Source organism: Solanum lycopersicum, chromosome 6, assembly GCF_036512215.1.
Source record: "Solanum lycopersicum chromosome 6, SLM_r2.1".
NCBI classification, from domain to species: Eukaryota; Viridiplantae; Streptophyta; class Magnoliopsida; order Solanales; family Solanaceae; genus Solanum; species Solanum lycopersicum.
The window spans coordinates 3326221-3354214 of NC_090805.1; the positions used below are offsets into that span (position 1 = coordinate 3326221).

Genomic DNA, 27994 nt, shown 5'->3' on the forward strand with positions numbered 1-27994 from the left:
GTTTGGTAAGTATTATTTTTCATTTCAATGTTGCATATTTTTGCTTAGTTCATTGTTTGTTACATTCAATTTTTCGGTTGAAGGAAAGTAAATTGACTACTTTTTCTTAAATAATGGCAATGAAAAAGAAAATAAAAAGTTTCATTTACATGTCTGATGTACAAATCTTCTTTTAAAGATTATGTTTGTTATAACAAGTTGATTATCATGTAGTGAACACTCTAGGTTATTGGATAAGAGAATTGAATAATTCATGTAATTAGTTTTTACTCATAATTAAATCTACAAAAATTAGCATGCATTATAATTAATGTGCTTTTTTTGAATTTATAAATGATTTACTACTTGTATGAAAATAAAACCATGGTGTGATTTCATATTTGTAAATAAATACCCCTAATAACGAAAGACGAGAAAGCGTTGAAGAAGAAAAACGGTATTGCTATATATTTTTATATTCTGCAACTTATGTTTTTATTGATTAAATTTAGAACTTATTATTTCATTTAGGGATAATGCCCAAGTAGCCCCTCAACCTATGCCCGAAATTCCAGAGACACACTTATACTATACCAAGGTCCTATTACCCCCCTGAACTTATTTTATTAATAATTTTTTACCCCTTTTCGGCCTACGTGGCACTATCTTGTGGGCCCAACGCTGGTTGACTTTTTTTTTTTCAAAACAGTGCCACGTAGGCTAAAAAGGGGTAGAAAATTACTTATAAAATAAGTTCAGGGGGGTAATAGGACCTTAGTATAGTATAAGTGTGTCTCTGGGATTTCGGGCATAGGTTGAGGGGGGTACTTGTGCATTATCCCTTTCATTTATTTTATCTAGAAAAAAAAGTATTTGGATAAAGAATCTGTCACGACCCAAAACGAGCCGCGAGTGGCACCCACACTTACCCTCCTATGTGAGAGAACCAACCAGTCTAAACCCCAACATTTCAACCATAATAAACAGAATATAATGCGGAAGACTTAAAACTCATTAACGAAATCAATTAAATAACTTCTAAAGTTTATCAATTACTATCCCCAAAACCTGGAAGTCGTCATCACAAGAACATCTATCCTCAAATTACTAAATCTAAGAGTATCTAAGAAGCTAAAATAAGTAAAAGAAATGGTCCATGTCCGAACTTCAAGACATCAAGACGTGAAAGAAAAAATTCAGTCCGAGCTAGGAACAATAGCTCACCCTGAAATCTGATTATGCTGAAGTCTGGCTAGAGTTGCGGTTGAGTCGAAGTCGATGACACGTTTGCTGCACTTCACAAATAACAAAGAAAGAAACATACAAGTAGGGGTCAGTACAAGGCACAAGTACTGAGTAGGTATCATCGGCCAACTCAAAGTAGAAAGCAATATATATCAGATAATAACATAAAATCGACTACCATACTCAACAGATAACAACAACAAGTACCATAACCACTGGCCACAACCCAAGCACATCTATGAGGACTCACGCCTCCACACCATACTCGTTTGGGAAATATGTTCTTTAAATCTGAGTATATTGACATGATTCAAGATTCATTCTTTTTACTATCCTGGTGTCGGAACGTGACACTCCGATCATCTACTACTATCCTGGTGTCGGAACGTGACACCCGATCCTCTACTACTATCCTGGTGTCGGAACGTGACACCCGATCCATTACTACTATCCTGGTGTCGGAACATGACACCCGATCCACTACTACTATCCTGGTGTCGGAACGTGATACCCGATCCACTAACCTCATTCTTTTAGTTCATCAAGCCTTCTTTTATACCAAGGCATCATCATTAACAGAGAGGGTTTTAGGTTTAAGCTTCACAACCTCATCTTTCCAACCCATTACAATTATATAATCACATCATGCAAGCATACAATTAAGCATATAGAAGACTTTACAATACTACCCAATACATATCATTCGTTATTAAGAGTTTACTATGAAATAGCATAAACCATAACCTACCTCCACCGAAAAATCGTGATCAAGCAAGCTATCCCTCAAAACCTTTGCTTTCCTCTGTGTTCTTCTCTTTCCCTCGCTCGTTTCTCTCTTCTTTTTCTTCTTCCAACTCTTTTTTTTTACCATAATTACCATATAATTAAGTATAAAAGATGGTAAAAGTAACCCACTATTTATTCCAGGGTTGTCTCCTTTAACCCTCAAGTAATTGAATTATTAACATTAAACCACTAACTTTATAATCATAAGCAGGAATAGTCCAAAACACCCCTTAAAAACTTTTAACAGAAATCCGACCCAGTCAGGGTTACGCAGTCTGTGACGGTCCGTCGTGCCTGCGACGGTCCATCCTGCTGAGTCGTCACAGAGTTCAGAGACTCAATTTTTATTTAAGACCTGTGACGGTCCGTCGTGCCTACGACAGTCTGTCCTGCTCTTCCGTCGCGAAGTTCAGAGAGTTGTTCTCAGTACCCAATTTTTCAGAAACTAAGTGTTTTGGAACGAGACCCCCTCGACGGTCCGTCGTGCCCATGACGGTCCGTCGTGGGATCCGTCGACCCAGACAGTTATTACCAGAAATAAACTCTACTGCTCAAAACGACTAACAGGTCGTTACAAAATCTCATAGATTCTTTTTACTCATTTTAAGGAGTATATACTCCTTTTAGTTTTTAAACATAAAACAATATTATTAATAATCTTTATACTTTTTTTAAAAAAAAAAATGTGTATTGACTGATATAGGTAAACGAGCGGAGGGCGAGTACATAAATTATTATTATTTTTATTATAAGTGAGAAGATCTTAACTTTAAAATAGGATTATGATTCTACCCTTTTACTAATTTAAATATTATTGAAGAAATAATTAATAAATATTACTTAAATAATACTTATATGGTATTAATCCATTATGTTTCTAGATAGGATTAATTAAAGAAATGTTTAATTTGATTTTTATTCTAAAATAGAGTTCGGTAGATGAAGTGTTTCGTAACAACAAAAGACAGTAAATTATATTCAAAATATCCTTTAACATTAAAGAACAAAAATGTCCTTTGAATTACCATACATCTTAAAATGGCACATATTTAAATTTTAGTAAGAAACTTTACATAATCCCAACTTTAAACAATTTAATTCTCATATTATGTATATCATCAATTTTTAAATGACTTTTACAATTTCAAACTTGTAACTATAAATACCAAAAAATTAACTTCAAAATCACTTTATATTAATGCATACACTTAGTTTTTTCGATGTATAATTGTTGATGAATGATTATTGGTGGATGTAATTACACTGACACATTGTTCAACACAATTACTTTTTGTTGATGCATACGCTTTGTTATTCTAATGTATAATTATTGATGGATATTTGTTGATGAATGTAACTGTTCATCACATATGCAATAAAAAAGAGATAGATATGTTTATATTTTTGTTAGTTATTTAGAAAGTTCCTCTATTCTTATAAACTAAAACTATTTCTCTCTTTAATTTTTGTTATTTAAAAGTTTTAGAATTCATTAGCTATTTTATTATTTTTAGTCTACTCTATTTCATTTTATTTTCGAATTCATTAGCTAATTTGGTGTTACACTCTTTCTCTTTTGATTACTTAATTTTATGAATAACTATTTATACATATTGTAACTGTATTTAAATAATTTACGAATATTTATACCAAGTAGCGTGCAATACAAATATATTTTCTATTCTAAAATTCAATTTTTTAAGTATGCATACATTTTGTAGTAATTACAAGGGACAAACATGCAATGGTTCAAAATCTAGTACTAACAATAAGGACCAAAAAAAAGTACAACTTATTTATATATTATATTGAAGTTTATAGAAAATCAAAAGTCCAATTTATACAGAATATAAAACCACAAAAGTTTTTAGTCTACAAAAATCAGACACATTAACATTTCTCGTGGAGTACAAAACTACAAAAGTCTTTTTTCTTCAAACAAAATAACACATATTCTTTATCACATAGAAATGTTTTTCTTATCAAATAGTCTTCCAACTATAACAATTTGACATACTATTTTATGAAACAAAAATATGCATTTCTCATTTTTACAAACTAAAGAATTTTAAAAGCAACAATATTTGTGAAGTAAAATTCATTCCACAACATATGGTTTGTAGATTTTTTTCAAAGATACATATAATAAAAAATAATCAAAGATGATAACTCTTAGAAACTATTTTCCTCCTTAGATAATTTAATAAGAAGGAAACCTGGTAATCTTTAAACGGAATACCATTAAAAATTTCACATTCTCACTTCGACCTTGCTAAACAAAGTAACAAATTATGGAGAAGTAATGCATTTATCTTCTACTTCCATGATCAGATTCTCTCAATCAGTAGAATACAAAAAATACTAACAGTATAATAATTTCCTTAAGATTGTTGTTCATCTTATATTCCAAACATACTTAGAACAAAACTTTGAACATCTAAGACAACAAAGTTTAAGAATATTTTCATAACTAGAAAATTAAAACTAGTAGCGAAACTAAAATCACTAACAGATTAAAAATATATGAAATATTTTTCTTAAAGAAGAATTGTTGTTAATATGTGTCTAAAGAATCTTACTAATTCCAACAAACTTTGCAGAAACACGAAGTTACCAAGTTTAATGAACCAGTGAAGAACAAAAGAATAGAAGAACTGAAATTGTTTCACAAATCTAAAATTTGTAAAACACGTACCAGAATCTAGAAAATTTTTAATATGAAAAAGATCAAGTCCACTGAACTCACAGTGTCCCTTAAGGAAATTATTCTCCTCCAGTATCCGAGGTTTGATTTGGAATATGACTTCCCAGGGTAAAATGATTTCAATCACCAAAGTATAGATACCAAAAATTCGGTGTCAGCTAACCACTCAACGACAGTAAAGTACGCTTAGAATATTAGATTTAGTAGTTGAAGAAGAAGTCCATTAATTATATATTAAAATGAGAGGAAATCTCTCAATTTATAGAAAACAAAGGGTAGTGCGAAAATGTTCTTATTGTGCCTTACCATAAAGGTCACAAACCTTTGGAAAAGTCACAATCTTTCAGAAAGGCCGTCACCTTTCATAAAAGTCACAACTTTCAATAAAAGTCATAACTTTTCATAAAAGTCATAAAAATCGCAACATTTCATAAAAGTGATAACTTTTCATAAAAGTTGCAACTCTTCATTTTCCATTCACACCTTTTGTAAAACCCAACACTAATAGTTATATATTATCTCATAAAATCACTTTCTATATCGAAAAAAGACAAAGAAAAGTGACTTTCTGAGATAATCAGTCACCAAACACAAAGGTGCGTAATTGTATGTATGCATAGTGCATGTGTGTGTTAATTATACCAGGCTGTTGTTGAGGGAGTTAGAAAAGAAACATATACTAATGCAAAATACCAGGTTTAGGTGAAGATGTGAATTAGAGGAGAAGGTTAGTGTAATGAACCAAAAGACTATGTCCGTGAGAATCACTGATCCACGCGTATATAAGCACGAAATTTGATGATGATACATGGGGTTCAGAAAAGGGCCGTAGCACAGGAGTCTATTGTACAGAGTCTTACGTTCTGGTTATATGATAACAACTTTACCAAGTACGCGAAAGGCTCTCCTTCTCATCACCAAACAAAAAGTTAGTTGCTTAAGGACAAACCTGGCATGAAATTTGCAGCAGCTGGTAACTCCAAAAGCTGATTGCTCCTTGGTCCCCGTCGCCATGATCAAATGTTTGGTAACATTTCTTGCAGCAGAGCAGGTAAAAGTCGAAATACCTACTATAGCAAAACAAACAAAATCATACCACTCTATTACCATTATCATCATGATGAGTGAATCCTATCCTGGTAATTTTGATGTGAGCTCTGCAGCCACCTAAATATATATGGGAAAATTTAACTTACCTTCGTGTCAGGGAGTACTGGAGGAGGAAGAAGACTATATGGCAGTACAGTAGCTAGCTCTGTTGTCGCATTTCATAGCTTCATACGACTGGTAGCTATGACTTGACAACTATAGAGACAGTTAGTACTCAAAATAATATGCAACTAACCATATGTTATTTCAATAGAAAAATTAAGAACAGTAGGAGCCATCTGCTGATAAAATAACTGCAGTGCTAAAATGCATGAGCAATAACGACTATTTCCTCCTAAAGAGAAACATTCATATTGAATTATCGACCATATGTACACTGAACAGACCAGAACAATAATGTTTCAATGGCGAATTTAGTGAATTTCGAAATTAGTCTGCTATGTACAGCTAATAAAATGAGTTACACGAGAATTACGATACAACAAAAAACCATCAACTGAGCACATCCTCTTCGATTCTATGTACAGAAAACCCACAAAAAAAAAAAGCAGGAAGAAAGAAAAAGCATTCGAACGAACCACAGAGGAAGAATCCTCTAAACTCAACGGCTTCCACTGTTGTCCAACCAACTCTGTAAGCTGCACAAGGCTTCTGCTGAGAAGCTGCAGCATCTTAAACGCCTTTGTCGTGACTGTGATGGTTCTGGATGATCAAGGGAAGCTAAGCACACAATTACCACAGTAAGATTGTCGAAGGTACTGAGACGCAGGGCCTCCATGACAAGGTCTTTGGCACACTGTTCAGGATCATCATGCCGTCTCAGACCACGACGCACAAGATTAACGGCTTGTTGACTTGACATAACATCCCAGATCCCATCACAACCAATTATAAGGAATTCATCATCCTCGGTCAAGATGATCTGTCGGAATTCAGGCTCCGCAATCAGAGGAGAGGCAGAGCCACGAGGCAGCTTCATGTCCCAGTCCCCCAATGCCCTAGTCACTGACAGGACACCATTGAGATAGCCATCATCAATAAATCCACCCAACTCTTCAACACGTCTTCTCTCCGATGCATAATTAGGTCTATGGTCTTGAGACATATTAACTGCCTCTCCCTTGTGGCAAAGGACTGCACGACAGTCTCCCACATTCGCCACCATTAAAAGCCTGCAACAGGACCGAGTACCACTTTAGTTTAAAAGAATACAATCAAAAGCTTAGTTGCGTGGACTCTTCACTTTTGATGCCGCACCCGTCTCGGATTCTTCAAAAATACACTACTTTTGGCAAATCCGACATGCACCTGTTGGCATTTTTGAAGAGTCCGAGCAACATAAGTAAAAAGGCAGGTTTCAGAAAATCCATAAAAATAGAATCAACTCCTGTAGCCCTCCCTCCCTTTTCTTGAGTTATACAGTCATCTATGCTTAGATACATGGAAATGCACTTCTGAAGGATTAAAAAATAAAGACAGGTTTGATGCTCATCCATCGAGCAACATACTTGAGTAAGGAATGAATAACTTATACCATCCGCTTACAGAATTAAAAACCATATGATGCGTCCACACAGTGCCAAGAAATAGAATTGAGCATATAACAGGGTTAGTAAGATTTAAAGGCAATCATGACAATTAGCAGAGGATTTGAACATTACGAGTTCGAGTTCAGAATTCTATTGCAACTCATTCAATTTACTGGATCCAAAACCAATTATTTGTATTTTTTTAGTGAATCTTTTTAACACATATACGAGACCAAGCCAAAGTTATTGGGTTCAATAAACCCGTAACCTAAATAGTACATCCACTTCTTACCATGAGCATGACCAATTTTGTACAGAAAGGAGAAGCATTTTCACACACATACAAAAGAATCAAAACTTTACCTTCCCAATATCAGCACTGTCAGTGCAGTAGTTCCAGAAGAACTGCTCACACTACTCTCATCAGCCAAAGCAAGGTCAGCAAGAAGAAACCCTTCTCTTACAGAATTTTTCACCTCTTTTAAAAATGTGTCATCAACTTCTGATGTCTGAGGGAAATTGGTTTCCTCAAAAAGGAATCGGAGTACATGCTTCCTCACATAAGTTGCCGCCTCAGGTCCTCCATGACCATCAAACACCTAAAAGATAATGAAAACACGAATCAGTTAGACCAGCCCTCCAATGACCATATATAACATGTTCCAGAATTGATAATTACCCCATAGAAGGCACAAGGCTTAGGGAACCTGACGAGGGAGCCTTGATGTGCAGAAAGATCATCTATCCTTATATGCTCATCTTCCATGAACCTCCGTGGGCCAATATCTGCAAAGCTACCTGAGCGAATGCTAGGAACAAATTGCAAAATTGTATTATCTGGTGAATTAGAAACCTGAAATAATGATTTGATAAAGATACATCAGTACCCAAATGAAAAGAGATAGTTCAATAACAGGCACTAATATAATGTACACATTTAGCATGAAAATTGTGGAATAACAAAAACGGCGATATGACATGGCCTGGTTCATAAGCAAAGGTAAAATTAGAACAGAAAAGATGAATAGTGTAGGAGAAACGACCTTTTCTATCTTCCATAACAGCAGGTAATCTATCACAATTAAAAAAAAACCTTACATGTAAGCACATTTTTCCTGTTTTGGAGAGAAGGTAACTCCACTTAATAGAGAATCAAGCTACTGTTTGCCTAATGAATATGTTTATTAACACATAGATACCTTACGAACTGCTTTGAAGCACATGTTGATTAGCACACAAATAAACACTTAAAGGGGTGCCCTTATACAAGAGTCACGTAACTGCTTGACCTACTTACAGTTCAAGGAGCTTCAAGAGGCACATTTTAAGCATAAATTGTCTGTTTTACTATAATCCCCCACGGTCCCCTTTGTACAAAACCGGATGATTATTTTCCCAATTAACACCTAGAGGAATGTCTTCTTTGAACAGCAAGAAACATTTTATGCTGTCTAGTTGCCATCCACCAAATCCACTGGAAAGTGGAAACTTTTTTAATGAAGCACCTGAGATATACTGTTAACTATACTTATCAATAGCACATCATAATTAATACCTATAGTAAAAATTGGCTAGTTATTCTAGCTTACACTAATAACCTAAACATAATAGTAACACTACACACAACGAACGCCTCCCCTTTCTAGTGTTCTCCTCCGGTCACACCCTATACCTTTTTCTGCTCATGAAACAACTCTTATGATACTATGAGAGGGGTCCAAAGTTAGTCATAAATGAATACAGGTAAACCACAATTGATATGATTTACAACATTTCACACCATATCACCCTTAGGAACAACAGTTCCTTCCTAAAATCTAGTTAACTGCAGCTATTGAGCTTAATGGGCTGTTTGTCAATGAAACTTTACTTTTATCCGAATAGAGTCAACTCTGGAAAACATGTTTTGACTGTAAAATTCCGGAAGAACACCAAAAAGTTGTTTTTCACTTCAAAATATTCACAAAAATTCAAAAACAACTCCACATAGCCACACAAAACAGAACTCAAATTTTCACATCTCTTTTCAACTCCTCCCAATTTTCATGGCCAAACACCCCTAGAGTTAACACTAGCCAAAAATGTTCTATTGTTTCCCTATATGGGTTTCCGTTTCATAACAATCTATAAGCATTTATGAGATGAGTAAGTATTCAAAGATGTACTAATGTTAAATTTTGTTCCTTATAAGATCAAATCTTCAATCTTCAATAAAAAGCACAGAACTTGTTATGACATGAAACAAGTAAAATCTGATATACCCAAAAGATGGGTATCCCTGAAAACGTAAAGAAGACAACGAAATAAGATAGTAAACTAACCCACCACATCAGAACAACAAGGGACATCCAAAACAGTGATGGTCTGTTGTACTGGTACCATAACTTCAGCTCCAGCTACCATGATTAAAGTCCACTACTTTTTATATCACAAAACAAACAGTAAACTAAATTCGTCTTCTTCTTGAAATTAACAGGTTAGAAATGAAAGTATGAAGAGTGGTTTTCTCTGTGAAACTTTTTGGTGTGCAAAGACTAATTTTGGCTTCAACTTTTCGATATATATATATAAGAAGCAGTGACTGTGACCGCCGGTGGGGAACCGCCGGTTAAATAAAAGTCGTAGAGTAGGGGCGCTAACAATTTTGTTTTAAGTATTAATCTGGATTAGTTTATTCATATAGTACTAATTAGCTATTTCTTTTATTTTTATCCTTTGTCCTAAAAAAAAAGAAAAAGATTAGTGATGGGCTTATTATATTTTATTTATTCTATGTAGAAATTAGAAAGTGAGATAAAATTATTCTTTATTATATTCTTTTGTATTAATTTATGTGATATATTTTAAATTTTGTGTTGTAAATTAGTTTATTATTGACTGCAATTTTTTTTAAAATATTTTGAATTATCAATTATTGTGATTTACAATACTTTTTACGTAGTTCATAAATATATAAATTTCATTTTAGAAAATTTGAAGATTTTATAAGCAAATTTATGATCAAATTTAAATTTTTTGACTGTAAAAAAAAAGTATTATCTTATATTCAAGGGAAAAGGATCTGATATACCCTCAACTTTGTCATTTAGAGCTGATATACTCCTTGTTATGAAAGTAACTCATATATATCCTACTTGTAAACTAATGACTCACATATACCTTTTTACTCTAACGGAATGAAAAAATAATAATCTTAATCTAAATTTTTATTATTTTTTTCTAAAAAATATAATTCCATATGAGTAAATTTAATGCTCGTCAAAAATATTTTTTTTGTTTCAATGACTAATTTATAATTATTATTTTGATAATGAAATTCATTTATGTTTCACTAATATTCTTGTAAAACTTATTGTAGATGACCAAATTCTTTCTTCGAATACAAAATTAAATTACAATACACACAAAAAAATAGTTTAATTTTTTATTCTTTAAACTAAGGAATGAAAGAAAAAAAATAAAATAAGAATAAGAAATTCAAATAATTATAATAAAAGAAGTCAAAAAATAATTTATGTATAAAAAAAATTAAAATATACCTTGAACTTTGATAGAAGAATCATATGTACCCCTAAATAATTTTTTTTTACAAAAATAGAAGTAATAAATATAAATTTAAAACTAATTTTTTAACTTCCGCTAAATGAAGGGTATATGTGAGTCATTTTATGACGGCAGGGATATATGTGAGTCGTTTGTATAACGGTAAGGGCATATATGAGCCACTTTTATAACGAGGGGTATATCAGCTCCAAATGATAAAATTGAGAGGTATATCAGACCCTTTCCCCTATTTTCAATATTATGTCATTTTCAAGTAAATTGTAATAGCTTAGTTCATTTGATGCATATTTTTTTAATCAACAAACTATATAATGTAGAAAAACTAAATATATATGTTCTTATAACTTTATTTAATTCTGCAGAGTCTTGATATAATTTGAAAAAATTATATATTTTTCATTAAATTGTTAACTTCACCAATTATAATTGATGTGGTTGAGCAAAAAGGCATGGGCCATGGAGGGAATAGAATCAATCAATGAAGAAACTTCGATGGTTGGATACGTGACTGTTTCTTCTACAACTTGTGTGTGAATGGTTGAATTTTCTATTATTGTTGTTGTTTAAAAATAAATAAATTAAAGTTTGGTTTTTGAAGTCAAACCCACTATGCTGAACTTGTAGCTAATATTTTATCTAGATTTTAAATTAATATTTAATGGTCAAGAAAATGACAACTTAGCAATTTTCATAATCTTAGACCAATTTTATTGGAGTATATTAGTGATGAAAATGATAAAAGCAAGATTTTTCAACAATTGTATTATTTTATTCTTAATAAGAAGTTTAGAATTCTTGCTAGTCTTCTGGACTCTCTGTTATATGGACTATAAATGTTAAAGTGAGAAAACTTATAAAATCATAAAATTGTAAAATTATAATTAAAAATAAAATGAAGAAATAAATTTTTTCAGGATGAGGCGTGGGTATCTTGCTCTCTTTAAGGAGATTCAAGCCCACTGCAATAAATGTTTTCACCGGGCCAGCAGTAGTTCTCTTTGACTTATCTCCTCCAGGATATAACACCCTTCACAAAATATAACTCAACAACCCTAGACAAGAGTTGAGTCCAAAGCTCCACAAAAAAAACATCCCTTCAACTAATAAGAATTCTCTTTTTTGACTAAACTCTTTCACTCTATATTTTCTCTTGTATGTTGTGTGTACAAACCAAAGGAAGACCATCACTATTTATACTATAAGAAGTCTTCCTAGCAACGAATAGGAAGATAAATGTGTAGTAAATAGTGAAGATAATGACCTTAAGAGTTACATATGTTACAAAGAATAATAAAGCAATAAAGAATGAAATAAAGGTGAGGGATAACCAGTGCAAATGGTTGATGAAGAACTTGTCATTTCCAACGTTCATTGGAACGTTTATTCTCAAAATGAATTCAGCCAATAAAGCCAAAAGTAAAGGCATTACATGGCTACCAAAACTGCCCACCATTTGCTGAATGTTTCAGTATTCTTATAACTCCAATATAAAACAAATTAATATATTAAATATTAATATTAAAATGCTAACCAACAATCCCCCACTCATTTTAATATTAGTCAAGAGAATATATCAGCTGAAGGAAGACTATCATGCATAATGAAGGTGTGCTATGCATTGAACCTTCACTTAGTGAAACATTAACTTTCACTCCAGAATCGTAGTGGTCTTAGACTTGAACTATGACTGCTTAAGGGAAATGAAATATCACTGCTCACATATAATAATCAAGGCGTTGATATGAGCTTTAAAGTCAGTACGTTATCGTCATGTGCTATCCCGGTTTCATGAGTGCTTTTGAGAATAAGCCTAATTCTCATAGGAAGTGACCTACTTCCACACATCACATAGGTGAAATCTGTCGAGAGCGCTTTTGTAAGATTAACACTCCACCCATACGGGCTACAGATATTCATTTAGAGTTTTACCAACTCAACCTTCACAAACTACAGAAACAATGCACTCACATTATAGGGATGAAATAATAAGATAGTGCATTTTTCACAACAAGTCATAATATGATTAGTTTTTCCCTTTGAACCTGGTTATAGAATCTATAATCCCATGTTGGGTTTCCTAATATATGACTCAATGATTTGTAGGCTTCAATCCCATCCCCCTCAATGTGCTCCAATCCTTTTCTCTTGTCAAGGCCTTAGTAAGAGGATCTGCAAGATTATTACATGATTTGACATAATCAACATTAATGGTATTATTTGTCAAATATGATCTTAAATTATTGTGTTTCCTCCTTATAGGTCAGGATTTACCGTTGTAATAACGATTTTGAACTCTACCAATTGCAGCGGTGCTATCACAATGAATTAAAATAGGAGGATTTGGTTTTTCAAAATAAGGTATTTGAAATAATAAATCTCTTAACCAATTTGCTTCCTCACTAACTGAAGCTAAAGCAACCAGTTTAGTTGTAACACCCCGTAGCCAAAATAGACCAAAAATTAGTTTTTCAGAAAAATCTGCAGGTGCTACCAACGGTGGCATCGACGGACCGTAGCCTGAACCACGGTCCGTCCTGCACAACCGTCGATGGGATCAGAAAATCCCAAAAATTTCAGCCTAGAAAAATTGATTAAGTCTTGGACGACGGACGGGCTTACGGTCCGTAGGTCAAACGGTGGTCTGTAGTCCGTGACCGTCGATCAAGACTCCCTTCAACCACTCTCTGACAAGAGCTATGAATGACCAGCATGGTTCGTAGGTGGACCTACGGTCCGTAGGTGGAAAATTTGCAACCAGTTAATGGGAAATGCAGTTGGGTCAACTTAAAATGATCATAACTCTTAGCACAAAATGAATTAGGTCTACCATGACCTACCCACAGATAGATAATTGAATTATCTTTCCATAGCCACCGACCTTGCTAAAATCAGACCTCCGAGTAAAAATATATTTCTATTTTAGTAAAGGCCTGTCGAACAGGACCTCACGACGGACCCAACGATGGGGCGTCGGGCTCACGACGGACCATCAGTCGTGGCCGTTGTGAGGCCCGACGGCAACCTTCCCAAGGGTCTTTTTGACCTTTCCTACTCCATTTAAACCCTAAGTTATGTCGTTTTGACCCTAAATCATCAGATTTTAGTCAATTTAAGCTTAGAAACATAATTAAAACATATCCAAGTCAAATCATTAAATCAAAACTTAGAAAATTAGAAGCAAGAGAGGAGAAAAAAGCTCAGGAACCCTAGTTCAAGAACGCCACAAGCTCCAGCAGTTCCAGCCCTAAAACTTAAGTATTTTTCTGTGGATTTCATCACCAGGTATGTGGGATTTCACTAGTGAGTTCCTTTCACCCATTGGGTCCTTAGTTTCAGTCAGTTCTTGATTCTCTTAACATGATTAATCCTAGGGTTTCTAGAACTTTGATATAACTTCATGAATTTATTAAATATATGTTCCAAATCAGATTATCATGTTATTACTCAGATTATCGCATGAATTTCAGAACCCTAGCTTTGTATTTCTTTAGTTCTTGAATTACACATGCTAGGTCATATATTTCAGACACTTCAGATATACATGCTTCAGTTATAAATGCATAATTACAAGATTAATTGTTGCACTGTCAGTTTGCATGTTCAGTTTCGAGCTATCCAGTATTTACGGAAATTCAGATATAATCAGTTAATTTACAAAATTCATTGAGAGTAGCATAATACCGAGTTGGACTAGAGTTTAGCGTACACAATAGTCCCAGAACTACTAGCCGAGCAGGTTGTAAGTCTCCTCTGTGGGCAATCAGTTTAGTGATCACGCAAACATGCCTTTATACCTTTGGTAGGGTATATTGGGTCCTCTCGATGGGGTGTATACATCGGACTCCACATTTAGCTCATGTGGTTTTATTATCGGTTATTAGTAGCTCCCACAGTTCAGTCAGACTCTCTGCATTGACCATTTATCAGTATATTCATTATTGAGTTTCAACATGTTATACATTGGTCATTGTATCCAGTTAGCTTAGAAATCAACACATCACGTTCAAATTATTATACTTGTTTTTGTGCTTGTTCAATTATGTTTTATTTCAGCTTTACTCTATCCTACATGCTCAGTACCTTTCAAGTACTGACGCATACGTGTGCTACATCTTCTCGTGATGTAGGTTTAGGTTCTCAGCATCTAGATCACGCATAGATCGATTTCCCTCTCTTCAGTTCAGCAGATTTAGTGGTGAGTCCTCATTCTCCGAGGACAACAGTCATGAGTTTCATTTCAGTCTTTAGTCATTTAGTTTTAGTTTTTGCTAGATTTAGCTGGGGTTTGTCCCAGTATTTTTAGTCTAGTTTAGAGGCTATTTTCAGACATAGTTAGATTCAGCTTAATATTGAGTTAATATTTCTTTTGTATTAAACTCATTGTTTTCAAATATCTCAGTTATAGAATATGGGTATTCCCTATATTTTCATTTTAAGTATGATTTAGCTCGGCAACAGTTTGTTTTCTATAGTATGCTCATGACCATACCAGCAGGGTTAACTTGGGATCACTTGTAGTCCTGGATTTCGTGTCCGAGTCTCGGGGGTAGCTTGGGGCGTGACATCAGCCTCCATGATAGAGTTAGCAATTATAGTTTCCTTTTTCAATCTCCAACAAACAGTACCACCACCTAAAGTAAAGACATAACCAGTGGTAGAACAGGAATCACCTAACAAAATATTTCAATCTGCATCACAAAAGCCTTCAAGTATAGCAGGATATTTTTTACAGAGCAAATCATAAATTTTTGTTCTAATTAATTATCTCATAACTCTTGTTGTAGCATGCCAATGTTCATTACCTTGCTTGCTTGTAAACTTGTCAAGTACTCCTACTGCATATGCAATATCAAACCTAGTGCAATCAGTCACATATCTCAAACTTCCAATTATACTAGCATATTCCTTTTGATTTATTACATCATTTTCACTTTCAACAGGAAATAAGTGAACACTTGAATCAAAAGGAGTAGCAACATGCTTGCAATCATGAAAGTTATATTTTTTTTAAAATTTTCTCAACATAATGTGATTGGTCAAGGAAAATTCCCTCACATGTTCTTGTTATTTTTATTCCAAGAATAAAATTTGTCTCACCAAGATCTTTCATATCAAAATGGCTTCCAAGAACATTTTTAGCTTCATCAATAACATTCATATTAGAGCCAAAGATCAACAAATCATCAACATATAGACAAATAATCACATCTGAATTATTCCAAGACTTATGATATATGCATTTATCACACTCATTTGTTTTAAAATCATTTTCAATCATGCAGGAATCAAATTTTTCGTGTCATTGCTTTGGTGCCTGTTTCAAGCCATATAAGGGATTTAGTAAGTTTACATACTTTGCTTTCTTTACCTGCTTCAACAAAACACTCGGGTTGATCCATATAAATTTCTTCATTTAGGTCTCCATTTAGAAAAGCAATTTTTACATCCATTTGATGAATTTGCAAATCAAGAATTGCAGCCATAGCAATTAAAAGTCTTCTGGATGTAATTCTTGTTACCGGAGAAAAAGCAACAAAAAATTCTAGGCCTTCTAGTTGTTTAAAACCTTTTGCAACTAGCCTACCCTTGTATTTATCAATAGATCCATCTGGTTTCAAATTTTTTCGTAAGACCCATTTACAACCAATAGATTTACAACCTGATGGTAAATCAACTAGTTTCCAAGTTTTATTAGAAATTAGTGATTCCATTTCATCATTTACAGTCTCTTTCAAAAAATAGAATCATGTGAAAATAATGTTTTTTTCAATGTCAGAGGGTCATCTTCAACTTCTTTATTTTTCAAAGTTGAAGTAGAAGAACTAGGTATGAAAAAATATTTTGTTCAATCCTTTGACCCCCAATATTTTTAGTATCAAAAGGAAATTTATTTTCATGAAAAATAGCATCACCAAATTCTATTACAATATTATCTTCAAGATTAAAAAATCTATAGGCTGTACTATTTGAAGCATAACCAAGAAAAGTACAAGTAGTAACTTTCTTACCCAACTTTGTAATCTTGGGATCCATTAGCCTCACAAAGGGTAGACAACCCCAAACTCTTAGATATCCCAAACTTGGCTTGTAACCTTTTCACAATTCAAAAGGTGTCAGTTTTGAATTTTTATGAGGTACACGATTCAACACATAACAAACAGTTAAAATAGCTTCACCCCAAAAATTCAAAGGTGCATGTGACTCAATAAGCATGACATTAGTCAAATCAACCAAATTTCTGTTTTTCCTTTCTGCTATTCCATTAGATGAAGTAGAGTAAGGAGGAGGAGTTTCATGAATTATTCTCAATGATCTAACAAAAGAATTGAACTGATTTGACTCATATTCACGGCCTCTATCACTTCTAGTTCTTTTTATTTTCTACCAAACTAATTTTCAACTTCATGGAGATATGTTTTGAAATTTTCAAAAGCATCACTTTTATTTTTCACTAAGTAAACATATGTAAACTTAGAATATCATCAATGAAAGTGATAAAATATCTATTACCTTCACGAGTTAGAATTTCACCAAGTTCACAAATATCAGTATGAACTAATTCTAAAAAATCCGTTTTTCTTTCAACTTTAAAATGAGGTCTTTTAGTGATCTTGGATTTACTAAGTAGAAGTAGAAGAACTAGGTAGGGACAAAATATTTTGTTCAATCCTTTGACTCCCACTATTTTTAGAATCAAAAGGAAACTTGTTTTCATGAAAAATTGGATTACCTGATTCTATCACAATATTATCTTCAAGATTAAAAAACCTATAGGCTATTTGAAGTATAACCAAGAATAACAGAAGTAGTAACTTTCTTACCCAACTTTGTAATCGTGGGATCCATTAGCCTCACAAAGACTAGACAACCCCAAACTTTGAGATATCCCAAATTTGGCTTGTAACCTTTCCACAATTTAAAAGGTGTCTGTTTTGATGTTTATGAGGCACACGATTCAACACATAACAAGCAGTTAAAATAGCTTCACCCCAAAAATTCAAAGGTACATATGACTCAATAAGCATGACATTAGTCAATTCAACAAAAAGTTCTATTTTTTCCTTTCTGCTACTCCATTAGATGAATGAGAGTAAGGAGGAGTAGTTTCATGAATTATTCTCAATGATCTAACAAAAGAATTAAACTCATTTGGTTCATATTCACGGCCTCTATCACTTCTAATTCTTTTTATTTTTCTTTCAAACTGATTTTCAACTTCATTGAGATAAGTTTTAAAATTTTCAAAAGCATCACTTTTATTTTTCATCAATTAAACATATGTAAACTTAGAAAAATCGTCAATGAAAGTGATAAAATATCTATTACCTCCACGAGTTAGAATTTCACCAAGTTCACAAATAACAGTATGAACTAATTCTAACAAATCAGTTTTTTATTCAACTTGAAAATGTGGTCCTTAACTACTTATTATTCCAACATTAACGATCATTAATATGACGCAAAGGAGCATGCCCAAAATTGATAGAAGAAAGCATATAAACAGAATTAGAAGTTTTATTCATCTCACATTCAACTTAAACATCCCATCACATGCATACCCCTTCCTCACAAAAATACCCTTCTTCACTATTACATATTCATCAGATTCAATAATCTATTTAAAGCATGCCTTATTAAGAATAAAATTAGACATCAAATTTTTTCTCATGGAAGGAGTATAAAGTACATCTTTTAAAGTTAATACTCTTCTAGAAGTAAAACACAATTCAACATCTCTCTTTCCAAGCACTTGAGTAGTATGAGCATCACCAAGCATGATGATTTTGGGCTCCTCAAAATGAGTATATTTTTTAAACCAGTCTTTGTCATAACTACATGACGATTTGCACCAGAATCAGCACACCATCCATCAACATTCTCAACCATGTTTATGTCGGTAATTATCGCCATAAAAAGCTCTTCGGTAACGTTTGCCTAAGGGTTAGGACCATATTTCCAGAATTTGCAAAATCGAGCAATATGTCCACTCTTGCCACAAACAAAGCATGGTCCCTTTTCTTGAATTTGTTGATTTTGTGCTTGGTGATTTTCACCATTATTTTTCTTGGGAGGTCTACCATTATTTTTTTAAAAATTTTTTTCTTCTTAGGCTTTAAAAAAGTATTTTGTGAGTTTCAGGAGTAGCATTATTCGAAGTAATTTAATTTATCTTCGATGTGATTTCGTTCTCTTATGTTTGTAAAACTGCATCTTGGCCCCTTACTTCTTCTTCCATGCGGATTTTCATGATCAAGGTTTCAAGAGAGGTTTCCTTTTGTTTGTGGCGCATAGTTTTTTTGAAATTCCTTCCAAGAAGGTGGAAGTTTATCCACTATGCCACAAACAATAAGATTATGTCCAATTTTAACCTCTTCGGACCTAAGCTCTCCAACAATCATGATAAAGTCTTGAGCTTGATCTACCACTGATTTGTTGTCCACTATTTGGGAACGAAAAAATCTACTAGCTGTATATTTTTTTGCTTCAGGCTCTTCGATATCATACTTACTCTACAATTCCTTCCAAATTTTCTTTGCACTAGAGTAAGTTCTATCATAATAATCATTAAAATTATCAAATAGACAATAAAGAAGATAATACCGACACTTATAGGAATCACCATCATAATTTTCCATTTTCTCTAGATGAGAAATAGTTTGATCATCATTCATAGAAGTGATGTCTTCTTTATTAGGATTCTTCTCAGTAAACACATAAGAAACTTAAGAAGACTTAAGTAGAAAAATACTTTACTCTTCCATCTCTTAAAATGGTTACCATTGAACCGAAATGACTTGTTAAGATCTCCCATCTTGACATTCGCGGTTTTTTCGATTGTAGCCATCTTGAATCTCCTTAAAATTGTTAATCTTGACATCCGCGGTTTTTTCAATTGTAGCCATCTTGAATCTCCTTAAAATTGTTAGTGAAAAAACTTACAAGATAATAAAATTGCAAGATTACAATTGAAAATAAAATGAAGAAATAAATCTCTTCAGGCTGAGGTGCGGATATCTCGCTCTCTTTAAAGAGATTCAAGCCCACTGCAACAAATGTTTTCACCAGGCCAGCAGTAGTCCTCTTTGACTTGACCTCTCCAGGATACAATAGCCTTCACAAAATATAACTCAAGAACTCTGGACAAGAGTTGAGTGCAAAGCTCCACAAAAAAGAACACCTCCCTTCAACTAATAAGAAATCTCCTTTTTGACTAACTCTTTCACTCTATATTTTCTCTTGTATGTGTGGGTATAAACTAAAGGAAGACCACCACTATTTATACTACAAGAAGTCTTCCTAACAATGAATAGGAAGATAAATGGTATAGTAAATAGTGAAGATAATGACCTTAGGAGTTACATATGTTACAAAGAATAATGGAGGAATAAATAATGAAATAAAGGTGAGGGATAACCAATGCAAATGGTTAATGAAGAAGTTGTCAATTTCAACGTTCATTGGAACGTTTATTCTCAAAATGAATTCAGTCAATAAAGCCAAAAGTAAAGACATTACATAGCTACCAAAACTGCCCACCATTTGCTGAATGTTTCAGTACTGTTATTACTCTAATATAAAACAAATTAATATATTAAATATTAATATTAAAATGCTAACCAACATAAATATATTATAATTAAGAAGTTGCTATCAAATATATTTTTTATATTTAAGTTGTTACACTTTTAAAGATTAAATCTGACTGTTAATATTTTAATAAGTTAAAATAATATTTTAAAATTCACGCCCCGAGTCTATATTTTAGGTGTGGCTAGCTCTATATTGAGATTATAAACACTATGCATACAATTACAATTTAAATAGCTTTGTAAATAAGAAATATGGAAGTAGAGATGTTTGAAAAAGCAATTGAAATATTATCTAATTTTACTTAACTTATCTATGAAACATCTACTAAATTGAGGCTAGGTGTCTGGACAAGATTCGTAAATACCTAACTATTTTACTGAAAATAAATAACAATTAAGTAAATTTAGAACCCACCAAAAACAAAGAGGTTTCACCAAAATGTAATGGAAAGAAATCTTACTAAAGTGTCTGTTGATGATCACAAACACCTGAACCTGCATCATTTGAAGATGCAACATTAAATGATGTCGGTATATGAATATGCGATATGTAAAATAGTTAAATAAAATAACAAGCTAAATTAAATATATTGAAATGAAAAAAGTAAATATAAAGGTAGACGGTAAGATAACCAACAGAAAAGTAAAATATGCACATTTACTCTAATAATCAAGCTTAACAACTGAAAATGTATACAATAGTAGCAAATGTTGAAATTGATTAATACTTTTGTTGGGGAGTGTCTCTAACCGGCAACTATCACATGAGTCTATGATGATATAATGTCTTACTCATGTTTTCAGCGTCATCTTATACTTTGTCAGAATAAGGATAAGCTGAACCATGAATCCAATATCTTATTAGCCCTTATCAGGGCTTTCCGAATGATTTGTCCCAACCAACGACACGATCCAATCATGCTCTAGCGGCACAGTTATGAAATTTGAGTTATCAAAATTCTTATCCAACTCGATGCTCATTGGTATTTCCAAAATTATGTAATAATGCTCAATAATTGTAGATGTCCCAGTTAAGGAAAATGTTCCACTTTGCTAAGACTCTCTATGTTGAGTTAATACTCAAAAATGTTTCTTTGTAACTGACAGATGCTTTTAAAAATTATGCTTTATGCGAACTCACTTCACCTCCTCGAAATTAAAATATGCTCTCTTTACGGCTAATTATGTTTTTCTTTCCGAAAATAATGCATTTGAAACAAATACATGCTCTTGAAGCTCTTCCAAAATAATGCTTTAAAATTTGAAATTTAATTTACTCATGAAAACAATGCATAAGAAATCAATATGATAATGACTTCAATAACTCTTACCAACTAAAGGGTACAATGCATAAGAAATCAATATGATAATGGCTTCAATAACTTTTACCAACTAAAGGGTTTATGTAGCATATTAAGTATGAATCAACAATCAAAGATCATTAATAAAATGTGAAGAAATGAAATTTCTATATAACAAAGTTAAATTCTACAATAAGAATATAGAGTAAATTCGAAAATTATTGATCATAGAGTAAAAACCTTACTTTGATGTTACAGATTAAAACAAAAGATGTAGGACACGAGGAATGATTTACTTCCTCATAAATGACGATCTTACCTATCTTAACGTTTAATATATCCTGGCAAAGAATCCTAACATGAAAAAGAGTAATCAAGTAACATTTTCTTGAGATTCTTGAGCTCTCTTCTTGAAAATCTTGTGACCAAAGATTAAATTTTTTTATCAATAATTCATGAATAGATGGAGGAATTTGAGTTGGAAAGCTTGAATTCCACGAGAAAAGACTTAACTTTGGTGGACGAGGATGACAGGAAGAAACCAGTTTTAGGGCTCGAAAGAATGGTAAAAAATGAGGAAAATTGAGCTAAAATCGACTTAAATAATTTTCTATCATCCAACAACATTTCAACCGGTGAAACGGCTACACAACATTGTTCAAAGCCAAAAAACATATGTTCAAAATAGAAAATCTCTTAAATCTTACTCAACTAGTTCTAGACCGGCATTTTGTTGGTTTAGAATTGTTCATCGCCGACGAAACGCATCTTTAAAATAGAATATGTGATGAAAATAAAATGATAATAACTTTTGACTAAATCTGGATGGCGGTTGAAAGAACACTCATAAGTCTTTAACTTGATAAGTAATAGAACATCTAACTCTTCATATGCCGATAAATATGGTCATTTGACGTTAACTCTTGCCTGAACAGATGTGCAAACTTAGTCGGAAGGAAAACTATTAAAACTTAGTCTAAACCACTGTTGATTCACCTTTCACACTTAGGAATGGACTTTAAAACGCTTGTATACTTAATTATGACGAATGATTTATATCCTTAGAGTTGAATTACGAGGTGTTCGCAATCTCAAACAGTTAAGAATCCATCATTCAATTTTCACTAAATCATTAATCCATTATTTATAAATTAATATTATTTTTTCAATTTCAATTATTAATTTCGATTCAATTTTAAACCGTTTTTAAACAAGACTTATTTTTTCTTTTTTAGAAGTATCACTTTAATCATTTTCCTTTTGTACTTGTACATTTTTTCCATCGATAATAACAAGAGAAAAGGTAAAGAATCCAAATTATTCAGAAATGGCGTTACTTCACTTCACTTCACTATTTTTAAGGCCATAGAACTCATCGATTATCAGCTCTCTCTTCTGCAACTCAACGCCAATGGCTTCTCCCTCACTTTCAAAATCCAATTTCTCCCTTCACTCCTTCTCTTCTTCTCCATCCTTGTCACAGTTCCCTCATTTCACTTCCATCACCGTTGTTCAACCCAAATTCTTCCCTTCGCAGCTCACCTTCAAACGCTGTCAAAATGCTCCTTCTTTCCCGATTATCAGAGCCCAAAACTCTCCAGGTTTCAATTTTGCTTAAACCCCACTTCATAAGTTCACTTATTTAGTAACGGGTCAATGTTTTTTTCTTCTTTTGTTGCTTATAGAAGTAATGGGTCGGTTTTGTGTTTTCAGATTTCGTCCCTGATGCGAAGTTTTACAAAGTTGAAGCAATTCTAAGGTGATAGCATCATTTTTCTTTACTAATGTATTCTAATCTGCTTTCTATACTCTGTTTACTGATTCAATTTTGCGTCTTCTGCAAATTTTGGAATGGACTTAGACCTTGGAGAATTCAACAGGTTTCTTCGGTAAGAACTTGATTATTTTCATATGCATGCGCCAGTTTTTAGAAAAAAAAAATTGAATCTTTTCCTTTTGTGATCCTTAAGGTTGCAGGCCTATATGATTGCTTAAATTGAGGCTCTTTATTGAACTTTTTTGGGTTTCTTTTTACTCAACCCCTATTTTGCATTCTATGACATCATAGTAAAGCCTATATATTGTGGAAAATACTTTTACAGCACAGCTTTAATCTCAGTGGTGATCAAAGTTGTAAAGAGCCAAAGGGTTAATTGAAATGCTGCTAGCTTGCTCTACTGATAAGTTTGAATTTCACCTTGGTTCTTTCTTGTTATACAGTCTTATATCTCCATAGATCTTAATATGTGTATACCTTTTTCTTTGCTATATTGTCATATAATTACCCTATGGATAATCCTTTTGATAGGACAGTATTGAGTTGCTATTAAGCTTTCAGAAACAATTTCTTATTTTTTGATACTAAGAAGTATTGTCATGGATAAGTTGAAAAAAGTTTGAGGGTAAACGGACTTTAGATCAGGATGTCCTAATAATATCTAGCACGGAAGGCACACTAAGGGGTTCGATATATTGAATTTAGAGGTTGGAGTGAAATGAGGTAAAACGCCCCAGGCGTCATCCACACACATTCATACAAAAGAAAAAAAAATATTCCTCCTGAAACACTACAACATTTAACAATATGGTGAAGTGAAGCCCAGATTCTGTGATGACTATTGAACTCCATTTCACAACTAGATTGAAGGGAGCCATTTTCTGTAGATATTTCAAAACATCTAATGTTTGAAGCTAAAAGGCTCCATTATTTACTCATGTTTTCTGAATTATGAAGGCACTACTGAAAATGGGCATTCGTGGTGTCACTGTTTCGGATGTTCGTGGTTTTGGCGCCCAAGGTGGCTTGACTGAGAGGCAAGCTGGTATGGAAATATTCATCAATTTTAAGTGTTTATTTACATTGTCTTGAATATTTCTCGATTAAAAAGAGATTCTTCCTTGGGTTTTGAAGTTATCTGCTGCTTTCAGGCTCTGAATTCTCTGAAGACACGTTTGTTGCAAAAGTTAAAATGGAAATTGTTGTCAGCAAAGACCAGGTTTTGAATTTAATAGGCCTTGACCAAGCTTTCTGTGAGCTATCATTTAAAATCATGTGTTAGAAGTATATGATTATAGAAGTATATGGTTAAGGTGTCATTTATCTCTCCTATGTATATAGAAGTTTTATCTAAGTGGTGCTCCTTGCGATATGATTGTGCTTTTTAGATGTTAGTTCTGATATAACCTGTAATGCTGTCTTATTAGGTTGAAGGAGTCATTGCCAAGATAATTGAAGAGGCAAGAACTGGTGAAATAGGTGATGGAAAGATATTCTGTAAGTTTTTCTCTTCATGATCTTGGAGTTTTTGATGTAATATCTCTAACCAAGCTTGAAAGCATTCAGTTAATGTTTCCTCAATGAGTATGCTGTATATTTTCATATGATGATTCATGACATATCTTCTGTACAGGGTAAGGTGTAACACATAAATCATAATCTATTAATCTTTAATTTACTGTGTTGTTTCCAAGCAAATGTTTGCCTGAGTAATCTAAGTGTGTTGCACATGAAGTGGGAAAACCAATGCCAGCCAGCCTTTTAATACGTGCTTGCAATGACAATCCATATATGTATACGAGAAGAAACAAATAGAGATACTATCCCAAAATTTTAAAATAAGATAAAAAGCTGTAGGAATTTCAAACTTTTTGATCTTTTTACCTTCTATTTTATCAGACAAGAAAATCCATCAGTGACATTGTTCACAATAGTTTAATTGAAGCCCAAATTTGTTGAGCTCTCCTTTGCTTTGATGCTTATTTTCTTAAATATTTAAACGTCTTGTGAGAAAACATGATTCCAGTTCTAGCTTATAAAGATACATACATTTATAATTTATCGACACACACACACTCTTCAATGTTTTCCTCTCAAGGCCTTTTATTTTGTGAGTATGTTTCTCATGTTAGAAGCCTATCTTTGATCTTAATTTCATTTATTCTACCAAAATGTCGAGCCAAGCCTGGAGTGGATCATCACACAGGTTGTCTGATGCTACAAGAGCTTATTGTGTGCTCAAGTTAATGGCCATATTTGTATTAGCAAGTGGTTTGTTAATGGACATATTTTTTTCTTTAGTATTAAAACTAAAAAAGATACAGGTATGTATTCAGAAGAAATTTATTGAAGAGCATAAAACACAGTTTCCAGTGGTAATTAGTTCACATGTATGTATTTGGGAGGGATCCTTTACTTTTGGCCAAGCCTCTATTTTGCAAGGGATCTCTTGGGTAATATTAGCGCAATCACATTACATAGTTTTGATCTTGCTAACGTTTAAGCATGACATGTTTTTCCTTGCAAAGAAAATCTTAAACGAGTGAAAGAGACCCTGAAGTTTCAAAGTGGCTGTTAAAGTTGGGCCATCTATTGGCTGTTAAATGATGTGCTAGACATTATTGTCTTTATGAAAATATTACAAAATGTACTGAATTGTTGATGCTGTTTTTTTTAAAAACTTTGGCAGTGACTCCCATCTCCGATGTTATAAGAGTTCGCACTGGTAAGTAGAATGTTTTGCTTAATGATACTCCATTTGTATTTATAAGTTAGATAGTCTCCGTAGGTTGATTAATCATTTAAATTTCATATCCTTCATAGAGGTTTGAACTTGTCCCTTGTAATGATTCTATGGTATGCTGGAACAGGTGAACGGGGAGAAAAGGCAGAGAGGATGATGGGAGGGCATGCTGATATGTCCTCTGCATTATCAACTTCTTGAGCGGCAACGCCTCTATCTTGAAGTTGAAACGTTTAATCATCTTTAGTTGTGTGCAGTCAAGTAGGGAACAAAATAAATAAGTTGGAGACTTACCATGTACCTGTGGTTTCAGTAGCCAATTTCCATAAAAATCGTAGCTTAACAGCCATTTCGTATATGCACACTTCAGCTCAATCGTGGTAACTTTGCCCCCTCCCCCGTTTTGGGTGAAGTTGTGCTGTAATATGTTGGTCGATCACTGTGGATATTGAATGATAAGCTATTCAAGCAATTTCCTAAATGAGCCGTTCATATATATCAAATCTGTAACTTTAGCCTTTTTAGATCCCCATGTGTGTACTCTCATGTGCAATATATATTGAACCATTAATTCAGGCTGATGCCAAATTTCAGCAGCATTGGTCGCAGTGAGATATGCACTGCGCCCAGCTTCAGACATAGCTGCTGCAATAACCGCTCTGCGGTCACAGGATTCTGGTAGTCCAAAGACTCATCCTCATGAAACTCATCTCCCACCATTATTTTCCTTGTTACCAAAAAATATAGTCTCATTATTGGAAGCAATATAAAGTCTACGTTCACTTCACTTTCTTAGGTTCATTTGTGGAATTACACCGAGTAGGTATGTTTGTGTTGTTGTTACTTGATTCCTTTGTTATTATACCAAGCTTGTGCAAATCCACGTATCAATAGTGACAAAATGACCACTTCTAGTGCTGCAAAAGAATCAATCATATACAGACAGAGAATGAAGGTGGCTAAACTTGTAAGTACTAAGCTTATATGACACTATTAAAAGAATATCTTTTTTTTGTATTTTGGAAACTAATTTTAGTTTAAATTATCTATTTTATCCTAAAAAAAATACTTTTTATAATCAACAATCTTTCATGATATATTTTGAGATCAATCCAAATAAATAGTTAGTGACAAATAGAAAATAGTTGTATTACTTTCATCTCTGGTCATTTGATTCTCCGCCAAACCCACCATTTGTTGGAATTTTGAAAGCATCGTGTGCATTAAGAATCTTTGAATTCAAACATATAGTACACTATACATTTGCTAGTACGGATAAACACAGGTTGGATTTAGAATTTTATAATTTATCGATAATGGGTTATCGATTTAGTGGTTTTAGTAAAAGTATACTTTTTTTTTATTATCGGATTATTGATTCTTAATGGTATGAAATTTTTCCTTAACGGATCAATCAATATATTATTCGGTATATAAAGTACTTGATTTGCTTTTGTAGTTTTGCAAAAGATGCAATCTATTAACACGCGTGCATGGTTTATTTGGCTTTGTCATCTTATTTCTAAGTGATTTTTAATGATATTTTTTTATGTCAAATCTTAACAGTTAACTCAATAACTGAACAATAAATTCACTGTAAATTAATATCTTAATAATTCTGTAACGATTTAGCATATTACAAATTGATCAATAAGTTAAACCGATA

At 33.1% G+C, this 27994-nt stretch overlaps 2 protein-coding genes and 1 long non-coding RNA gene across 4 annotated transcripts; 1 reads left to right on the forward strand and 2 right to left on the reverse strand.

Annotated features, from left to right (window-relative positions):
* Positions 1 to 990: 990 nt before the first annotated feature.
* On the reverse strand, positions 991 to 6027 carry LOC138349099 (uncharacterized). The gene is made up of 3 exons (XR_011221631.1): positions 5911 to 6027; positions 5664 to 5784; positions 991 to 1269 (listed from the first exon to the last, which is right to left on the reverse strand). It is a non-coding gene; the product is annotated as an uncharacterized lncRNA (long non-coding RNA).
* Positions 6028 to 6151: 124 nt separating this feature from the next.
* On the reverse strand, positions 6152 to 10083 carry LOC101264330 (probable protein phosphatase 2C 47). 2 transcript variants are annotated; one of them, XM_004240515.5, is made up of 4 exons: positions 9679 to 10083; positions 8033 to 8206; positions 7717 to 7952; positions 6152 to 6996 (listed from the first exon to the last, which is right to left on the reverse strand). In XM_004240515.5, the coding sequence occupies exons 1-4, from the start codon at positions 9754 to 9756 to the stop codon at positions 6426 to 6428; spliced, it is 1059 nt and encodes a 352-aa protein (XP_004240563.1). In that variant the 5' UTR covers positions 9757 to 10083; the 3' UTR covers positions 6152 to 6425. The 2 variants fall into 2 exon arrangements, with proteins under 2 accessions (XP_004240563.1, XP_019070162.1); XM_019214617.3 differs by having other exon boundaries at positions 9675 to 10026.
* A 13023-nt stretch (positions 10084 to 23106) lies between these two features.
* On the forward strand, positions 23107 to 26809 carry PIIGLB1 (PII-like protein). Its single transcript, NM_001247577.2, has 8 exons — positions 23107 to 23409; positions 23522 to 23567; positions 23670 to 23697; positions 24543 to 24630; positions 24737 to 24804; positions 25013 to 25082; positions 26275 to 26310; positions 26456 to 26809. The coding sequence occupies exons 1-8, from the start codon at positions 23220 to 23222 to the stop codon at positions 26527 to 26529; spliced, it is 600 nt and encodes a 199-aa protein (NP_001234506.1). The 5' UTR covers positions 23107 to 23219; the 3' UTR covers positions 26530 to 26809.
* Positions 26810 to 27994: the final 1185 nt, after the last annotated feature.

Excerpts from the sequence above, each read along its gene's own strand:
- LOC101264330 (XM_004240515.5), bottom strand. The coding sequence starts at position 9,756 with ATGGTAGCTGGAGCTGAAGTTATGGTACCAGTACAACAGACCATCACT. Across the intron at positions 8,207-9,678 it reads TCCCTTGTTGTTCTGATGTG|GTTTCTAATTCACCAGATAA; the intron begins GTGGGTTAGTTT and ends TCATTATTTCAG. Across the intron at positions 6,997-7,716 it reads ACAGTGCTGATATTGGGAAG|GCTTTTAATGGTGGCGAATG; the intron begins GTAAAGTTTTGA and ends GTCCTGTTGCAG.
- PIIGLB1 (NM_001247577.2), top strand. The coding sequence starts at position 23,220 with ATGGCTTCTCCCTCACTTTCAAAATCCAATTTCTCCCTTCACTCCTTC. Across the intron at positions 23,698-24,542 it reads GAATTCAACAGGTTTCTTCG|GCACTACTGAAAATGGGCAT; the intron begins GTAAGAACTTGA and ends TGAATTATGAAG. Across the intron at positions 24,805-25,012 it reads TTGTTGTCAGCAAAGACCAG|GTTGAAGGAGTCATTGCCAA; the intron begins GTTTTGAATTTA and ends CTGTCTTATTAG.